We start from the raw sequence: 18,092 nt of genomic DNA on the forward strand, positions 1-18,092 counted from the left end.
GGAGAATGTCATGTGGTCAGATGAAACCAAAGTAGAACTTTTTGGTATAAACTCAACTCGTCGTGTTTGGAGGAAGAAGAATACTGAGTTGCATCCCAAGAACACCATACCTACTGTGAAGCATGGGGGTGGAAACATCATGCTATGGGGCTGTTTTTCTGCCAAGGGGACAGGACGACTGATCCGTGTTAAGGACAGAATGAATGGGGCCATGTATCGTGAGATTTTGAGCCAAAACCTCCTTCCATCAGTGAGAACTTTGAAGATGAAACGAGGCTGGGTCTTCCAACATGACAATGATCCAAAACACACCGCCCGGGCAACAAAGGAGTGGCTCCGTAAGAAGCATTTGAAAGTCCTGGAGTGGCCTAGCCAGTCTCCAGACCTCAACCCCATAGAAAATCTGTGGCGGGAGTTGAAAGTCCGTGTTGCTCGGCGACAGCCCCAAAACATCACTGCTCTCGAGAAGATCTGCATGGAGGAATGGGCCAAAATACCAGCTACTGTGTGTGCAAACCTGGTAAAGACCTATAGTAAACGTTTGACCTCTGTTATTGCCAACAAAGGTTATGTTACAAAGTATTGAGTTGTATTTTTGTTGTTGACCAAATACTTATTTTCCACCCTGATTTACAAATAAATTCTTTACAAATCCTACCATGTGGATTCATGGATTTTTTTTTTCACATTCTGTCTCTCACAGTTGAAGTGTACCTCTGGTGCAAATTACTGACCTCTGTCATCATTTTAGGTGGGGGAACTTGCACAATCGGTGGCTGACTAAATACTTTTTTGCCCCACTGTATATTCATCAAAGTGTTTATATAAAACATTTCTCCCTTTAAAAAAACAAAACAAAACGTGATTTTCATTTTTTTATTTCGCATGACACTGTTCACAGCAAGTCGATAATGAAGATTTGCAGGTGGTAGCAAACTGCTGAGTCCAGTGCTGAGACTGAACTTTCAACATCAACTTTGAAACCAACAGGGAAGTCTTTAAAAAGCTCAGAAGAACTAAAATTTGCAATCTAATGAGAACTTGATCCATAAAGGAAGATTATGTGGGGAAGCCCCAAAAAGCAGCTGTCAGATGATTTTATGGAGACAGTTCTGGCAGATGGTGTGCAGGGCTGGCATGTGCAAAACGATTTGCATGTCTTTTGAGCCTTTTTGTACTGCTCGGTCACTGCAAAGCCAAACCAATAGGACTGGAACCACCTATGTCACATGACTGTATTTCAAACATTGGCTCAACATTGGTATTAGCCGATATCTGTATTGGTTGACATCGGCTTTCCTGGTCGATATCAAATCATTGGTATTTCACAGTCTGCAACCGCTCCAATAACTATTTAATTGTTTCAGTCAACAATCATTTTCTGGGCCTTTTTTAAAATGGGGAAATAGCTGCATTTTTCTTTACACTTTGAAACTGTTAAAACTTTCGTGAAAAACTGTAAAAGATATTTTGATGATTATTTAATATTATACACTAAATGACTCATTTAAAAACCCATATGGCATTATCAAAAAGTGGGATTGTAGCCCTTTTATTAAACACAACCTTTTTTTGTCTTTATAAATATTCAGAAACCAGAGTCACAAAATTAAAACTCACCACAGAACACAGGGCACATTTTCTCTAATGTGGCTTCACGCTGATTTACCACAGAGGTAACAGCATTACAGACAGCCTACCCAGTGTCACACTGACACAAATGTTAAATACAGGGGCGGCTTGTCTATAAACTCTTATGTGCTTTATGATAGAAGTAAACAGGTCAGAAACAAACATCAAAGCCAGCTGTTTTACCATTCAAATCTTGTCAGTGTGAGGTTTCAGAGCAAAAGATTCCCCCGCATAGTACTTCAAAACTCCCTTTTATAAATGCTGTGTACACGCTCATTCACACAAAGGCTAATTCATAAATCACCCGACAAGGAAATGAGCAGTGCAAACGCTGATTTCACTACAGCCATGTTTGAGCAATCATTTAAAGGGGAAAGATGCACACTACACCTTTTGCAAACAGTGAGGGAACAAATAAAGCTCTCTCCCATGTGCTAAGGGGCATACACTCAGGAAATTAAAGGGACAACTAGTGACCATGGACGACAATGACGTTCGATGACTTGGAGTGACGACAGGCAAAATAACCTTTAGTAATAACTGGTGAACTGTTACCAACTTTAAAGTGAATGATTGAAATGACCATCGCTGGAATGGAAGGATCACACATGGTGACAAATTATAAGGCTGCCTACAGAAGCACATCTACAAGCGAATCGCTTTATATGTGAACGGGGGCTTTAGTAGTTAACCTGACTTGCACTGTGCAAGGGGATTACAACTGCCGTCGGTCTGTTTAAAGCGGACAGCAGCAAATAGGATAGGCAAATAGGCCTCAAGAGCGAGCCGGCACTTAATGTGAGATCCAACCAGATGCAGGTCAGCTGAGTAATATCACGAAGCAATCAGGTGCTAAACGCTGAGAATGGCCGTTTCAAGCCAAAATTTGATATTTGATGTTCACTTGGAGCTCATTGTGTGAGATTCAAAAATTTTGGATTTTATTCTTTTTAAAATTAGTTTTCATTATCTTTGGTCTGTGGTCATCTTTGGCTTTCTCTAGCTTCCTTTGTGTGTATATCGCATCTAGTGTAACTACACCTGACTTGAGCCACCAGTCCAGCACCTGCTGGTTAACAAGCTTCTTCGTTTTGTGCTGTTTAGCAGTTGCTGGCACACATCCATACTAAACAGCCAGACAACCCCGCCAAAAGCGAACAAACAAAAAGAATCCTTTTTATCTGAATGGGTCAGATCGATGTTTATATGCGCAACTGTTGGTCATCAATACACAATTTGTGGCTAAACCATGAAATTAAAGCCTTAAGAAGCTATTCGTTTAATGCTTTACAATATGGCTGCAAAATATTCAAATTAAAACAGCACATTGTAAATGGTCTTTCAACCACAGGAAGCCAGGCAGGCTATAACTAAGAAGTACATGTGGATAAAAAGCATCCAGGCAAATCTAGTGTTACTGAGCGTGGCTGTCGGTTACCTTGCAATGTGGTCATTTTGGAATCTGCATTCTGCAGTGAAGTGACCATTGTAACCTCCATGAGAGCAGCATATTACCGTCACCCACCCTGGGAAATACTCATTTGCCGCAATGTCACTTCTTTAAAACAGACTTCCCCAAACAGAGATAGTCATAGTAGTCAAAGCTAAATGATGACACTCTGTAGGCGGTGTTTGCATTCTCACAGAGGTGGGAAGTAACAAAGTACAAATACTAATAATCAGATTTTCAAAACAAGACTCAATACTTTTGGTTTAATTTGAGGGGAGTTATTTTGTCATGTGACTGCAGGCCTTCAAACATTAAACCGATTTAAGCCTGAACCGTAACACATGAAAGGCAATCCTGTTCATGTGTTGATCACCAAGGGATGTGGCATAAAAAACTGTGCCATAGTCAGAGGTTAAAGTGAGCCAGTGTTTCTATTTATTTTTTTTGGCACAACACTGGAACAAACTGTGCGTGGAAATACTCTTTTGTACAGGATAAACAGGTTAGTTTGCTGTACTGTGATGGATCAGTGTGTGACTGGTGCGCAGCAGCTGTGGTTCCATGATCAGAGTTAGGTTACATTAAGTGTAGCAGAGGAGAATCTGAAGTTAAGCTGATGATGCTGAGAATTATTGGGTATAAAGACATTATAAACAGTGTACTGTCAGTGTAGACGATGGAAATCAACCAGGACAGCTCATGAAACATCTGCTTAATTCAGGTGTGTAAACCCACAGCTGATCACAGCCTGTACACTAAGAAAATCTACCGGAGCTCTCAATAGAAATTATTGAGAGTTGTGATTCTTTTCCTCACACTGAGCCACTACAACAGATTTATTGGGTTCTCCACCTGCTGAAACTGCTTTAACCTCTTCTCTACGCATTTTCCTGTTAAGAGGCAAAGTCAATGTAGGCAACATAAAAAAATGCCACTTTTTTTATAACATTTCCTTCTTTTTCTCTATTCTTGTTACACTTACTGATTCAAACTGAGTGTATTTATTAGAATTAAAATTCAGGCAACTTTTTTTTCAGGCAACTATTAATATAACACAAGGTTCAATTAGCTTTGTGTACAAATAGTTGGAAAAAATATTCTTTAAGGAGCTACTTTTATTTTCTTATTTTGTGTACATTTCAGAACTTGTATTTTTTCACTTTTACTTGAGTAAAGAAGATGAATCATTATTTATACTTTTACTGGAGTATTTTTTTTAACAGTACAGACATTCTGTACTTCTACTTAAGTACAGAATGTCTGCACTTCTGCCCGCTCCGCATTCCTAACATTAAAGCGGGGGAAATGAAACTCTGAACCGTGTTTACATTAGGAGCTGCAATCATGTTTTATGGCATTAAACCTGCAAGTATAAGACAAACGACGCACTACACCGAGCATGACCTCAGTTTCCTCAGTGTCGCATCATCAACAGCAGAAGGGGAAAAAACAGAGTCACCAAAATATTCCCAGTGGGAAAATGATTAGTGCTGATGCTTAACTGTGAGTTTATCCCTCCTTTATTCCCAGTGAGGCTAATGTAGCAAGCTATTTAGTAGCTCTTGCCCATTCGATCATCTTGCTACTGTTTATGGACTGTTAGAGAAGTTTAAAGACCCCGACATGTCTAAGGAGTGCCGCAAGAGCCATTAAACAGAAGTTGACAGGTACTTATCCAATGTATGAGGTGTTCTTTTGCACGAGTGACCGACTTCTCTAAACCGAAAACACGCAGTTCGCCGTGTCATTAACTGTGAGCTTATTAAACCGGTAAATGCTATTAGGTGGGAAAAGCTTATTTATAGACAGCTGCGACGGAAAGAAAACAAGAGCAGCCGGTGACATAACACTGTTCAAAACCACCTGGTAGTGAACGAACTATACACCGGGGTAGGGGAGTATTCTGCAGTATACCCCGATGTTCATGACAAACCACCGAGCGCAGAAGGGTACTCACCCAGAACGGAAGCTTTGGTCCGCACAACCGCTCCATCTCGGTCACAGCGGGAAGCGGGGAACCACCGGAGAGCTCTGCGTGCACCTTCTACAGTTTCTACAGGTCGAGCTCTTTGTAGCCAAACGACCTGCTTTCCTGTTCCTTCTCGTAACTGGACGCTCTCTAACCGTCACATGCCACACATACGAGTGCACTGTAGCGGAGTTGGTTCGGGTGTCTGTATCGCGCTCCCCTCTCTCTTCACGGCGTGGACCGACTCGCGCAGTTACTGCTCCGGTACTTCCGCACTGCCACGAGAGAAGTCATCCAGAGTCAGCTCGAGAAGTAGTTCGCTGGAGGATTTAGTGACAGTAAAAGGTTGTACATATTGCGGAGCTCCACCCCTTTTGCTGCTCCCTGTCTCACTTTTACCGTGTACAGTCAACATGACTCGACAGTATTGAATAATGCTTAGCTTCCGAGTCAGATCATTAGGGTTTACACGCGATAACAGTTTGTAGTTATGTTTTGTTTTTTTTTAAAAAGGTTTTGACTTAGATTTTTTTGTGGCCAGGATAAGAGGGCTTGGGTTGCTCACATTATCTTCACTGAGATCATATTGTGAAGTGCTCCAGACTGGTCCCGCATTCATTCTGCAGCATGACAACCACTAGAAAACATGCAGCAAGAGTCATAAAAATCTTATCCTGCAACAGATGGTATGGCCCACACAGAGCTCTGATGTCAGCATCAGGCTATTAGATGAAGAGAGTGAAGACAACCTAAATCCACACAAAGCAAGCTCTCCGAGATGTTTAAAAAAATATTTAAGTCCTTTTAGTGCACTGTATGTGAAATTGATGAATGGTAAATAAACACTTGTTTTTAAAAGCAGCCTCAAGTAATGGTGTATTTCAGAAAACGAATGTGTGCTGGAGGGCACAGCTCTGTGACGGTGATGCTTGGTTACATATGGACACATGCACTTAAAGAGAACATACAGTAGGACCACACCTAACAAATATATCTTCAAACCTGTATGACTGGAAAGGTATTTAAATAAAAGTCCTTAAATCTTCCTTCCACCTCGTAAACCTGTTACACTTCCTCTTGGACTGGTTCAACATGCTTAAAAGGTTATTATAAAATACATTTTCCTGTCCTACAGATAAACTCTGTTTGAGGTATTGTGACCTTAAGCTCATGTATGGGCCAAGTCAAATCAGCGAGTCCTAGTATTCTGTCATTCTCACATTTCTTCTGATCTCCAACCAGATATGGCACATGGCTGCACTTTCCTGGTTCTGTTGAAGGCCTTCTTGTTAAAAGGATGTTCTTCCTGTTGTTGTTCCTCCTATAAAACAACTGAAATTAAATGAACTGAAAGGTAGACAATCTCGAAAAGTGTTTCAGCTTTACCTATGTATGGCCCTGTGATGGAGTATGCAGCTATTGGCAAACATGTCAAGCTCTGTATAAACCACCTGAGACATAATGTCTTCAAATGTTCTCTTATAAAACTCGTTTGAAGCGTGATTGCTTCATTGTCCAACTCCACAGATACTTCCTGAGGATTTAGAACAAGCTGCAAAGCACTGATTACACACACACAAAAAAGGCCAGAGAAATGGTTCATGATCATGATGAAGCGTACCACATTATTTATCAGTTTGTCCGTCTGATTGCGTTAATGCATGTACTGTATATCAAGAGTGGTTCAGCATCAGTTAAATTATGTGCACAGTGCATACTTGTACCTAACAGTCTGATACAACTTTGGCTGAATTGGGTATCCCTGAATCATCCCTTAGTTATGCAACTATAGGCTCACACTGCTGTGGGTGCTCCTGTGGTACTCTGATGTGGTTTCAGTACCACTGCCATGTGGTTTCTGTATCAGTACAGAATGTTACATTTCTGCCTTCTCTCTCTTTGCTCTTGCTTTCTTCTTTTCTCTTTCCCCTCACTCCCCAAACAGTCATAGCAGATGAATGCCCATCCCCGAGCCTGGTTCTGCCTGACGTTTAATCCTGTAAAAAGGGAGTTTTTCCTTCTTACCCTAACAAAGTGCTTGCTCATAAGGGGCCAACTGATTGGTGGAATTTTCTCAAGTATACTCTTTACCTTAAAGTACGTAGCGGCTTGAAGCAACTGCTGGTGTGATTCAGCGTTAGCTACACAAAAATGAATTGAACGTCCCTTCTGTGCAGTTACACTCTGCTCATTTGCGGATTTCTGCATTCTGAGCCAAGTCAAAGAAAGGAAAGCGGAAGTCAAAATACTTTTACTGAATATTGCAGTTATTATCTTATTTACAGGAATCAAAGCTTTAACAAATACATTCCAAATAAGTGCCCAAAAAGCAGGCTCCTTGCAGAAGTACAGCTACTGAGCATGCCTGAATATTTCCTCTGCTGCTCAGTGTTGCTGTGTGTGAACAATCAGAGCCTAGATTTTGCTTCAGAATATCCACTCCACGCCAACATTTGGTTCGCCACATAAAAATAGATGCACCTCTGTGCCTTAAGAATTAACCTCAGAATCAAACACTGCTAGTGTATCTACTCTGGTCAAAAAAACACGCTTCATACTAACGTCCACATTTCAGTTTATTTTCCTCTCACAATGCTGAAGCATCGTGAAAAACAGAGAGAAATAAAATCATTTCAATTTTACATATGACATCCATCTCAGAAACGTGTTCCCTTTAACAGAGTACGTAAGTGCTTAGCAAAGTTAATGCTCATAATTCTACTGTTGAAGTCTGCCGTGTTATCGTTCTGCCTCTTCCGCTCACAACTTCCGGTTCCTGTGACTCACGGAGGCGGGGACTGTTCGACAACAATTTTATCAGAAAAAATTTATTTAAAGAAATGCATCCATAAACTTGTAAATTATCTTGTGGTGTTTCACTATAATTGTACACAAATATAAAATAAACAAAAAGAAAATAAACAGAAATCAAAATGAAGATTTCACATACCATCTTCTTGGGTTGTCATGGCAACCCACTCAACGGCATTTCAGCGTGGCTAGGTGGCTTTTATTGCCTCTGAATATTTATGAAAGCTACCTATGGCTGAAAGTTTGTTTTTTTTTTTTAAACAGTTGTTAGCAGAGACGGGTCTTCCAGCGGAATCTGCATGAATATTGAAGATACTTATATTGTCTAGACGGAGGAATAATCACACGTGGGGCATCGGCTTTTCACCGGAACAACACTTAGTTTTTATTATTGAACTCTCGCGTGCACTCTGCAGCATAACAGGAAGCATCCTTTCAAAATAAAATCACAACAGATGACAACGAGGGCATACCTATTAACTAGCTCAACACCCCCACTTGCACTCACGTTGTCAGCTTTACATGCATTCCAAAAGAAACAGTTTTTCTTTACTATTTGTTTACACTCCAAACATATATTTCTCAAACTTCAATAACTTCCCCTTTGTTGCTGGCTTTGTCATAACATCGGCCACCATCAGACCTGTCGGACAATACTCCAATATCAAATTTCCAGCATTAACTGTTGATCTCACAAAATGATATTTGATATCGATATGCTTACACCTCTGTCTGTTAACAGGATTCTTTGCCAATGCAATAGTCCCTTGATTGTCCTCAAAAATCTTTGGCGGTCTCTTTTGATGCTCATACATGCTTTGCAACAGTTGTGTCAAGTACAAACATTCTTGTGTTGTTGCTGCCAAAGCTATGTACTCTGCTTCACAAGTTGACAAGGCAACAGTTGGCTGCTTCTTTGTTCGCTGTTTTGAAGGGAGGAAGGTTCAGGGCTGAAGCAATCAGCTTCATGGGCTCATCCGGTTAGAATAAGAAAAGCAGCCATCTAATGCAGAATTATTTTCAGGGTACTCCTTTTATTCTCAAATAAATAAGGCAAAAAAGGAAGGAAACAAAGACACACATGGACTGCCAATGCTGAAAGAAAACAGAGATTCAAGTTACTCATTACCTTAACATTACATAAAATAAAAACCCAAACAGAACCTCACCTCAGCTGCCGCCCCGTGTGGAAGTGCGGAAAGAGTGAGCCAAAAGTGAATGCAGTCCTTATATACTGTGTGACATATAATGTGTGACAGGTGAGTGCAATCAAGGACAAGCACCACACCCAATCAAAGGTGAGAGAACTAAACAAGGTGCATCTGGTGAAGTGAGTGGGTGTGCTGGGATGTGCTAAAAGGTGGGTCTCTACAACAGCCGCCCCCATATTTCTAGTGAGAAATATGTTGATATGATCAGGATCAGTCTTCGTCAGGAAGCGGGGGCAGGGGGATCAGACAGGAGACAGGGCGGATATAGGTTTTATCCTGTACTAAGACCTCCACAGTTCTGATGTGGTCATCTGGGCTTTTCAGCAAGCGCGTCACTCTTCCTACAGGCCAAAGGGCTCGTGGAAGGTGTGAATCCATAATCATGACGACAGAGTTCAATGTGAGATCTGGTTTTTCCTTCTGCCATTTGGGTCTTCTTTGGAGGGATGGTAGATAGTCTCTTATGAAGTGTCGCCAGAAGTGATCTGCCAATATTTGTGCATGTCGCCATCGTCGTCGGCCTAGGAGGTCAGAATCCGAATAGGATACCAGGGGGAGTGATGAATCATGTCGGCCCATAAGGAGAAGGTTTGGGGTTACGGGGTCAATGTCCGCAATGTCTGAGGATACATAGCCTAGGGGTTTTGAGTTAAGAAGGCCTTCAATCTCAATTAGGACTGTTCTTAAGACCTCTTCAGTGACCATCTGTGCACCAATGGTTCTCTTCAGAGCATTCTTCACAGAACGTATCTCCCTCTCCCAGGCTCCACCGAAATGGGGTGCATGCGGGGGATTGAATTTGAAATGGATTCTTTTAGTCATCAGGACCGGCTGTAGAGTCGGAGCAAGGTTGTTAAAAGCTGCCTGTAGTTCCTTATCTCCTCCTTTGAAGTTAGTTCCTTGATCACATATAATTTCCAGGGGTGTTCCTCGTCGAGAAATGAATCGTTGGAGGGCCATGAGGAAGGAGTCTGTATCCATACTGTTTAGGAGGTCAAGATGTATACACCGAGTGGTGAGACATTTGAATATTATTCCCCACCTTTTCTCCGATCTGCGGCCTGTCTTGACCTTGTATGGTCCAAAGCAGTCTATTCCTGTGGAGTAGAAAGGTGGTTTGAATAACCTAAGACGAGCAGCAGGCAAGTCTGACATTTTTGGAATGATGGGCTGTGCTCTCCATTTCTGACATGCGACGCAGCTATACCGATGCCTGCGTACGGCTTCCCTCCCTCTGAGAATCCAGAATTTCCGACGTAGTTCAGCAAAAAGTCTTTCTGAACCAGCATGATGCAGTTTGTCATCATAATTTTGTATGATCAGTTTGGTCACTGGATGAGCAGGATCAAGTACTATTGGGTGAATGACATTCAATTCCAAGTCTTGGCTTTGCCGTAATCGGCCTCCTACATGGATAAGTCCAGAATTCCTGCACAACACTGGTGACAAACACAATAGACGGCTGTCAGATGAGAGGGGTTTGTCTGACTGTAAACGGGCTAAGTCTTCACCGAAACTGTCCAGTTGTGCCTGACGAAGGATTTCTTGTTCTGCTGTTTGATAATCAGCTGCAGAAGGAATGTTACCCTTTTGGTTGGAGAGTGAATGAGCCGTGAAATCCAATAGCTCTTGATACGTTCTGAAGCTGGGTGTGTATGTATGGGAGGGTATACTGACAATACCAAAAAAAGTAGGATTTCTTTAACTCAGTCTGATCATCATCAGGATGGAGATCTGTAACTGTGGGCCAGTTATTTGGAGGTTCATGCAGAAACGAGGGACCCTCAGTCCACCTGTTTGGGCTAAGGAACTCTTTCAGGGATTTACCTCTCGTAACATCATCAGCAGGATTTGTGGCTGAATTGATGTATCTCCAGTCTTGACTGTTTGTGAGGTTTTGAATTTCTGAGACTCTGGCTCCTACGAATACCTTGAAACGGCAGGAATCTGACTGAAGCCAGTGAAGTACAGTTGTCGAGTCAGACCAAAGGGTGGTAGTCCTGACTGGTAAGGTGAGTTCTGTTTGTATGAGCTCACAGAGGCGTGCGCCTAGTAGGGCTGCGCATAGCTCCAGTCTGGGTATTGTTAAATGCCGTTTAGGAGCAACACGTGAGCGAGCTAACAAGAAACTCAGTTCTACATGGCCTTCAAGATCATCTGATCTCAAATATGCGACAGCACCATATGCTCGCTCTGAAGCGTCACAGAAGATATGAATGTCTCGAACTGTGGTAGAAACATCCATTTCCTTAGAAGTATAGCAACGTGGGATGGCAATTTGTGGGAGATAACAAAGTTCTTCTTCCCAGGACTTCCATGCCTCTAAGAGGTCGTGTGGAAGGGAAGGGTCGTCCCAATCTCTCTCTTTTCTCCATAGCTCTTGCACCAAGGTTTTGGCGCGTGTTGTGAATGGGAGTAAGTAGCCTAATGGGTCATACAGACGAGCAAGTACTGCATAGATACGACGCATTGTGGTGGGGTGTGAGGCTAGAGTTCTGTATTTATAGGCAAACAAATCAGTCTCACAATTCCACAATAATCCTAATGTGCGTTCATGTGGGCCAGATGGCTTGTCTTCAGTCAGGCAAAGTTCATTACTTGCCGTTCTTACCTCAGATGGTAGATGGCTAATCACAACAGGATTATTGCTGGCCCACTGGCGAAGGTCGAAGCCTCCTTCTGATAGATGGTTTCTTAATTTGTCTAGGAGTGTTCGAGCTAACTCTGCTGATGGAAAACTCTGCAAGCAGTTATCAACATAGAAACACTGCATTACTGAAGACTGCACATCTTTGTCAGATTGATATTCCTTCACATGTTTCTGCAGTGCATAGATTGCACAACAAGGGCTGCAGGTCGTACCAAAGGGGAGTACCTGCCACTCATACACTGAAGGGGGAGCTGCTTTGTTCATGTCACGCCACAGGAATCGGAGGAGTGGTTTATCAGGAGGCAGAAGACGGACTTGGTGAAACATGCCTTTGATGTCGCCACTTATTGCTACTGAATGTTGCCTAAAACGCAACAAAACACCAAGAAGTGTTGGGCCTAGGATTGGTCCTGGCAATAGGTACTTATTGAGACACTGACCTTGAAATGTGAAAGAGCAGTCAAAGACTATGCGATCTTTATTGTTGTGACTTGTCATATGATGAGGAATATACCAGGTTTCTTTGCTATTGTGCATCTCCTCTGGGCTAAGTTTGACTATATAGCCTGCTTGCTCCAATTTCAAAATCTGATCCTTGTAAGACATGGCTTTGCCAGGATCTTTAGCTAACCGAGCCTCAGTGTTGCGGAGTCTAGACATGACTACATTTGGAGGGACATTCAAAGGAGGAAAGTTTGCCATCCGAAGAAGAGGAGTGGCGTAGCGATTAACACCATTGATCTCAACCCTTTTTGTGGCCTGTTCAAGGAGTTCCAGTGCCAGTTGATCTTGCTTTGATCGGATCACAGATTTCTCACTGTATTCAGGTAAAGTGTCTAGTTGCCATAGCTTCTCAACATGATAACGCAGTACATCTGCAGATGAACTGAGAGATGTGAACAAACACTGCACGTGCTCTGTACTGCTCTGGGGATGAAAATCTGTGATCGGGCCTTGAAGTGTCCATCCTAATTGGGTTTTAACTCCTGCAGGAGACCCATATGGTCCCTATCTCAATGGAGCAGTAGGCGTGATGAGGTGAGTATGATCTGAGCCTATGAGCAGGAGTGGCGCTGCTTTATTAATAATGGGTAATGGGATACCTTGAAGATGCTTGTATCTCCGTTGGAGAGATGATACAGGGTAGGTGTGGTCTGAAAGTGCTAGGTGATTTGCAGTGAAGGCATTAGTAATTGTGTAGGTTTTCTCTGGTTGTGCGATGGGTGAGATTTTGAAACTTACGGAAGAACCATGAATAGTTTCAACTTCTTGACGGACCGTTCTAAGTGATAATCTCTCTGCTTCCCCAGTTAGGTTGAGATGCTGTGCAGCTGATGTCAGAAGAATGGTACGCTGGGAGCCATCGTCAAGTACTGCATATGTTTCAAGGGTTCTTTTGCCATTTCGCAGGAGCACTTTCACGACCTTTAAAAGGACACTAGGACAATCACTAGGTCTATCAAAGTATAGCGTCCTCACTACAGGATGAGTGTCAGTTTTAGATCTCTTATTTACATCGCATAGGATCTGGAGATGTAGTCCCATACAGGTGGCACATGCTTTCTTCAGGTCACACTTTGCGGCCTGATGATTCCTAGCACAACGCCAACACCGTTTGTTTACTTTTATCCAGTTTGTTTTCTCATCCTTTGTCTTCTGAATAAACCCAGGACACTTACTAATGTGATGTTCTGGTGAGCAGCAATATGCACATGTAGCCTTAGTTGTCATGATCGGCTGTGTTGCATGTACAGAATCATCAGATGTATTTGCTTCATGTAATATTGTTGTAAGTGGAGAAGCGTACTTACGGGCAGGTCGTGTCTGGTTGAAGGATGGAACAGGACTGGCCTTCTTTGGTTGACACCTGCATTCCATTTGCAACCAGGATGAGAACAAAGGCAAGGTATACGTCATTTCTCCCTGTTCCCTGTAAACATGCCGTTTGAAGCGACTGAAATGCTCTGCAGGCAACTTCACTAACAAGCGATCGACATGGGAGCCACAGTCTAGTTCTGCACGTCCTTGTTCTCCCATAGTGCTAAGCAACCCAACTAAAGCCTGTACTCGAAGAGCAAAATTATCAAGGCTCTGACCATCACCTGCTCTGATAGGAGGCAGTTCCAGTATATTCTTTAGCTCTTTCAATGCCAGCTGTCTTGGTTGCCCATAACGCTCATCAAGGGCTTTGATGGCTTGAGTGTATGGGTCAGGAGCGTAGGAAAAGGCAAGAGCTAATCGTTTAGCTTGGTCTACTTTGAGGTGATCAAGAAGGACATGATATTTGAAGTGCTCTGTCTCATGAGGATCAAGAAGGTTTGTAAGGGCCATCCGTAACATCCTGTATTGCATTTCGTCTTCTCTACTAAGGTCTGGAAATGAAGGACCTTCAAGCTTATATACATGTGTTCTCGTGCTAGAGGAGTGACCCGAGCTAGCAGTACCAGATATCAAAGGTTTCTGTTCATATGAGGTATTGGATGTAGCTGGTTGCTGCTCTAGAGGAGGGCAATGCTTGTGGTCAGATATGCGAATGAGAGGTTGAACAGGGTCTTCAGCTAAAGGAACAGCAGGTTGAACACATGAGATCTGGTCGGGATCCTGCCGTGATAAGGCCAGGAAATCAAAGGGAGTCTCATCTTCTGTAGCAAGGACTGGTCTAGGCAAACCAGTTGAAGGGATAGCAGCATCTAGTATTGTTGAATTAGGTAAAGGAGGGCTGGCAGCTGTAACTAAGCCAGACTGACGGCTAATCTGCGGGGGCTGGAAGGGTGATTGACAGGTTACTGTATCAATCACTGGGAGCTGCTCATGTTGTTGATGTGTTTGAGGACTGGCTCGTAAACTGCATACAGAAGCTTTGATTCCATCAGATGAGACTGTGCGAATGGAAGATCTGGAGCTACGAGAATGGGAAGGAGATGATTGAACCATAAATTGCTTAATCTCCCTCATGGTCGTTAGGAGTTCCCTCATGACCTCATCTTGGGTGGTGGGTAAAGGAACAAGGGATGTCTCTGGTGGTCTGTCTGACTCTCCGACAGGATCCTGCAGCCCATGTGTGTCTTTATCACTGTGCTGGCATTCAGTTTGGCTCTCTGTCTCACATGTAGCTCTTCTAGCTCCAGGGTACTGAACTTCATACTGTTCCAGGTAGGCAGGAGGTCTACTATCACGACTGGATCTTCTAGATGGCTGCTGTGTATCCATGATGATAATACCTCTCCGGCTCGGAGGACCATGTTTTGAAGGGAGGAAGGTTCAGGGCTGAAGCAATCAGCTTCATGGGCTCATCCGGTTAGAATAAGAAAAGCAGCCATCTAATGCAGAATTATTTTCAGGGTACTCCTTTTATTCTCAAATAAATAAGGCAAAAAAGGAAGGAAACAAAGACACACATGGACTGCCAATGCTGAAAGAAAACAGAGATTCAAGTTACTCATTACCTTAACATTACATAAAATAAAAACCCAAACAGAACCTCACCTCAGCTGCCGCCCCGTGTGGAAGTGCGGAAAGAGTGAGCCAAAAGTGAATGCAGTCCTTATATACTGTGTGACATATAATGTGTGACAGGTGAGTGCAATCAAGGACAAGCACCACACCCAATCAAAGGTGAGAGAACTAAACAAGGTGCATCTGGTGAAGTGAGTGGGTGTGCTGGGATGTGCTAAAAGGTGGGTCTCTACAACATTCGCCATGACACCAAAGTACCTCCTTCATTCAGGCTTACGCAGTAACCTGTAGTACTCCTCCTGTCAGTCACATCCGCAGCCCAGTCTGAGTCACTGTGACCTTGTACTCTCAAATCTTTGTCACTTTTCCTGTAGCACAATGTCTTGTCTTTTGATTGTTTCAGGTACCTTAGAACATGTTTCACAGTAGTCCAATGTTCCACAGCTGGTTCTTTGAAGTGCTGTGACAGCTTACTTACAACAAAACTCAAATCTGGTCGTGTGCAAGAGGTCAAGTAAATAAGGCTACCTACTGCCTCTCTGTACATTCTGACATTGTTCATTTTCTCAGCATCATCATTGTAGTTCAACCTTTGTTCACAAGGAGTTGATCTTGGTTTACAGTCTTGCATTTGAAATCTTTCCAGTATGTTTTCTACATATCTCTCTTGTAACATTTTTACACAATCTTGGGTTTGCTCAAAATCAATACCAAGAAAATGTTTGAGTTTCCCCATATCTTTCATTTTGAATCTTGCAGTTAGCATTTCCTTCACAGTTTTCAAAACCCTTTCATCACTGGCTGCAATAATAATATCATCAACCCATATGATCATGATCACTTTTTCTTTTCCTGTTTTCCTTGTGTAAACACAATGATCTACAGGACTCTGCATGAAACCGTTCTCTATCAAATAGTCATGTAATGTCCTGTTCCAGTTTCGGCCTGACTGTTTAAGCCCATAATGACTTTTCCAGCTTGTAGACCAGTTTCTCATCTGTTTTTCCTTTTACTTCATAGCCTTCTGGCTGCTCAACATACACTTCAAAATCTACTGGTGCATGCAAGTATGCGGTTTTTACATCCATCTGATGCAAAATCAGGTTTTCTTGTATTGCACACTGCATCAATACTCTTATGCTTGTCAGGTTAGCAGTCGGAGAAAAAGTTTCATCATAGTCTATCCCAAAACACTGGTTGTAACCTTTAGCTACGTACCGTGCTTTATATTTTTCTGATCCATCACCACTGTTTTTCTTCACATATACCCATCTACCCCCCACTGTAGAGCTGGGCGATATATCGAGTTTTTAAAAAATATCGATATATTTTTATACGAGATATAAGATGTGACAATATCCTTTATATCGATATAGTCTATGTTACGTTATAATTATACTTGTGGAGCCGCAGGTTTGCCTCTCTTTCGTCCACTTTCGTCTTTACGCAATGTTACTCGGCCTCGCCTCTCCTTCACTGAACACAACTCCCCCTCCTCCCCCATCGCTTCACCTGCAGGAAGCGACAAGATGGACACGGCAAATCTCCGTTAACGAGTTACTGCGCATCGCCCCGTGCGTGGGGCTGGACGGCGTCAACGTGTTAGCTAGCTAACCACGCTAACGAGCTAACCACGCTAACGCCATGCAGCCCAGAGGGGCTGCACGGACTAAAATCCTTTCATTTTCTCAAAAGTTGACAGCGCGCCTTATGTATGAATTCTGGTTGTGCTTGATGGCCGCGAACCGATTTTATGTGGAACACGGCGCTCAGCAATCTGTCAAAAAATGTTTGAGTACGACTTTAGTAAGCTACGGAGCTGCACCGCTTGATGGATTGTCGGAGCATTACGGCTGAGCCTCGCGGAGTGATACGTACTGTGCTTCAACGTAATATTACCCTACTGTGTATAAGGACCATAAATGGCACCTGTTAAGAGACGCGGTTGCGAAGCGGATTTCAAACTCCAGGCTGTCAGTCACGCAGTACAAGTTGGGAACAGAGCAGCTGTGAAATCTGTCTTTGTTATTGTGCTCAGCGTCTTTTAGTTTACATTTTGACTGCACAATTGTGAGCTTTTTGTTATGCACAAAAACAACATTGTTTTCTTTTATTTATGGAGCATTATTATTTAATAAATGCTCATAATTTATTTTTGAGTAAATTTTACGTACATCTGCTCTATGTTAATAAAAGTGCCTGTGTGACATCTGGGACACAGCTTTGACTAAGAACTCTCTTTTTGTTCTTACTTTATGATTTTAAAAAAATATATCGAGATATATATCATATATCGCCATCCAGCTAAAAAATATCGAGATATGAATTTTGGGTCATATCGCCCAGCCCTACCCCACTGCTTTCTTTCCCTCAGGTAAGATTGTTAGGGTAAAGGTGTTGTTCTCTTTTAAGGATTGCATTTCTTCATCCATAGCTGCTTTCCACTCTCTAGAGTTGGGTGACCTTGCAGCTTCACTGAATGTCACGGGTGAGTTACTTATCAGTCTGTAACAGTAGTCTATGTTAGTCAGCACTTGATCATCAATGTCTTCTCCTGACTCATATTCATTTAGATAATCTGGTTTCTTTCTTGTTCTAGAAGGATACCTTCTGGAGTTTTCAGTCTCATCACTAAGTGGCATCTGACTGTTCACTTCTGGTTGGTTGTCAGTATCTGGTTCCTGTGAACTGGTACTGGGGCTTTCCCTGTTCACGTTTGGTCTCTCCCTCACCTGTATGTCTTCATCCTCAGATGTCGTATCAGTTTGTGTTTGCTTTTCCTCATTGTGTTTGGTTACAAACTTAACCAGCCTAAACTTTTGCACTTTGGCGCTGTCTGGGAAATAAACCTTGTATGCTGGACTGTTTTTGTCGTAGCCTACAAAAATCCCTTTTGTACACTTAGAATCCAGC

At 42.6% G+C, this 18,092-nt stretch overlaps 2 protein-coding genes across 3 annotated transcripts in view; both read right to left on the reverse strand.

The window, feature by feature from the left end:
* Positions 1 to 5,401, reverse strand: part of abcc3 (ATP-binding cassette, sub-family C (CFTR/MRP), member 3) — a 54,969-nt gene extending 49,568 nt beyond the window's left edge. For both annotated transcript variants that reach the window (XM_082544045.1, XM_082544046.1), the window contains exon 1: positions 5,040 to 5,401. In XM_082544045.1, coding sequence (XP_082400171.1) covers positions 5,040 to 5,075 — 36 coding nt within the window. In that variant the 5' untranslated portion in view covers positions 5,076 to 5,401. The remainder of the gene's footprint in view (positions 1 to 5,039) is intronic.
* Positions 5,402 to 13,107: 7,706 nt separating this feature from the next.
* LOC309713044 (uncharacterized protein) lies at positions 13,108 to 15,416 on the reverse strand (the record flags this gene model as incomplete). Its single annotated transcript, XM_082544384.1, has 2 exons — positions 13,535 to 15,416; positions 13,108 to 13,148 (listed from the first exon to the last, which is right to left on the reverse strand). Exons 1-2 carry the CDS (start codon positions 14,931 to 14,933, stop codon positions 13,108 to 13,110), a joined length of 1,440 nt encoding a protein of 479 aa, XP_082400510.1. The 5' UTR covers positions 14,934 to 15,416.
* Positions 15,417 to 18,092: the final 2,676 nt, after the last annotated feature.

This window comes from Aulonocara stuartgranti (genome assembly GCF_965226115.1).
Source record: "Aulonocara stuartgranti genome assembly, chromosome: 8".
Classification (NCBI taxonomy): Eukaryota; Metazoa; Chordata; class Actinopteri; order Cichliformes; family Cichlidae; genus Aulonocara; species Aulonocara stuartgranti.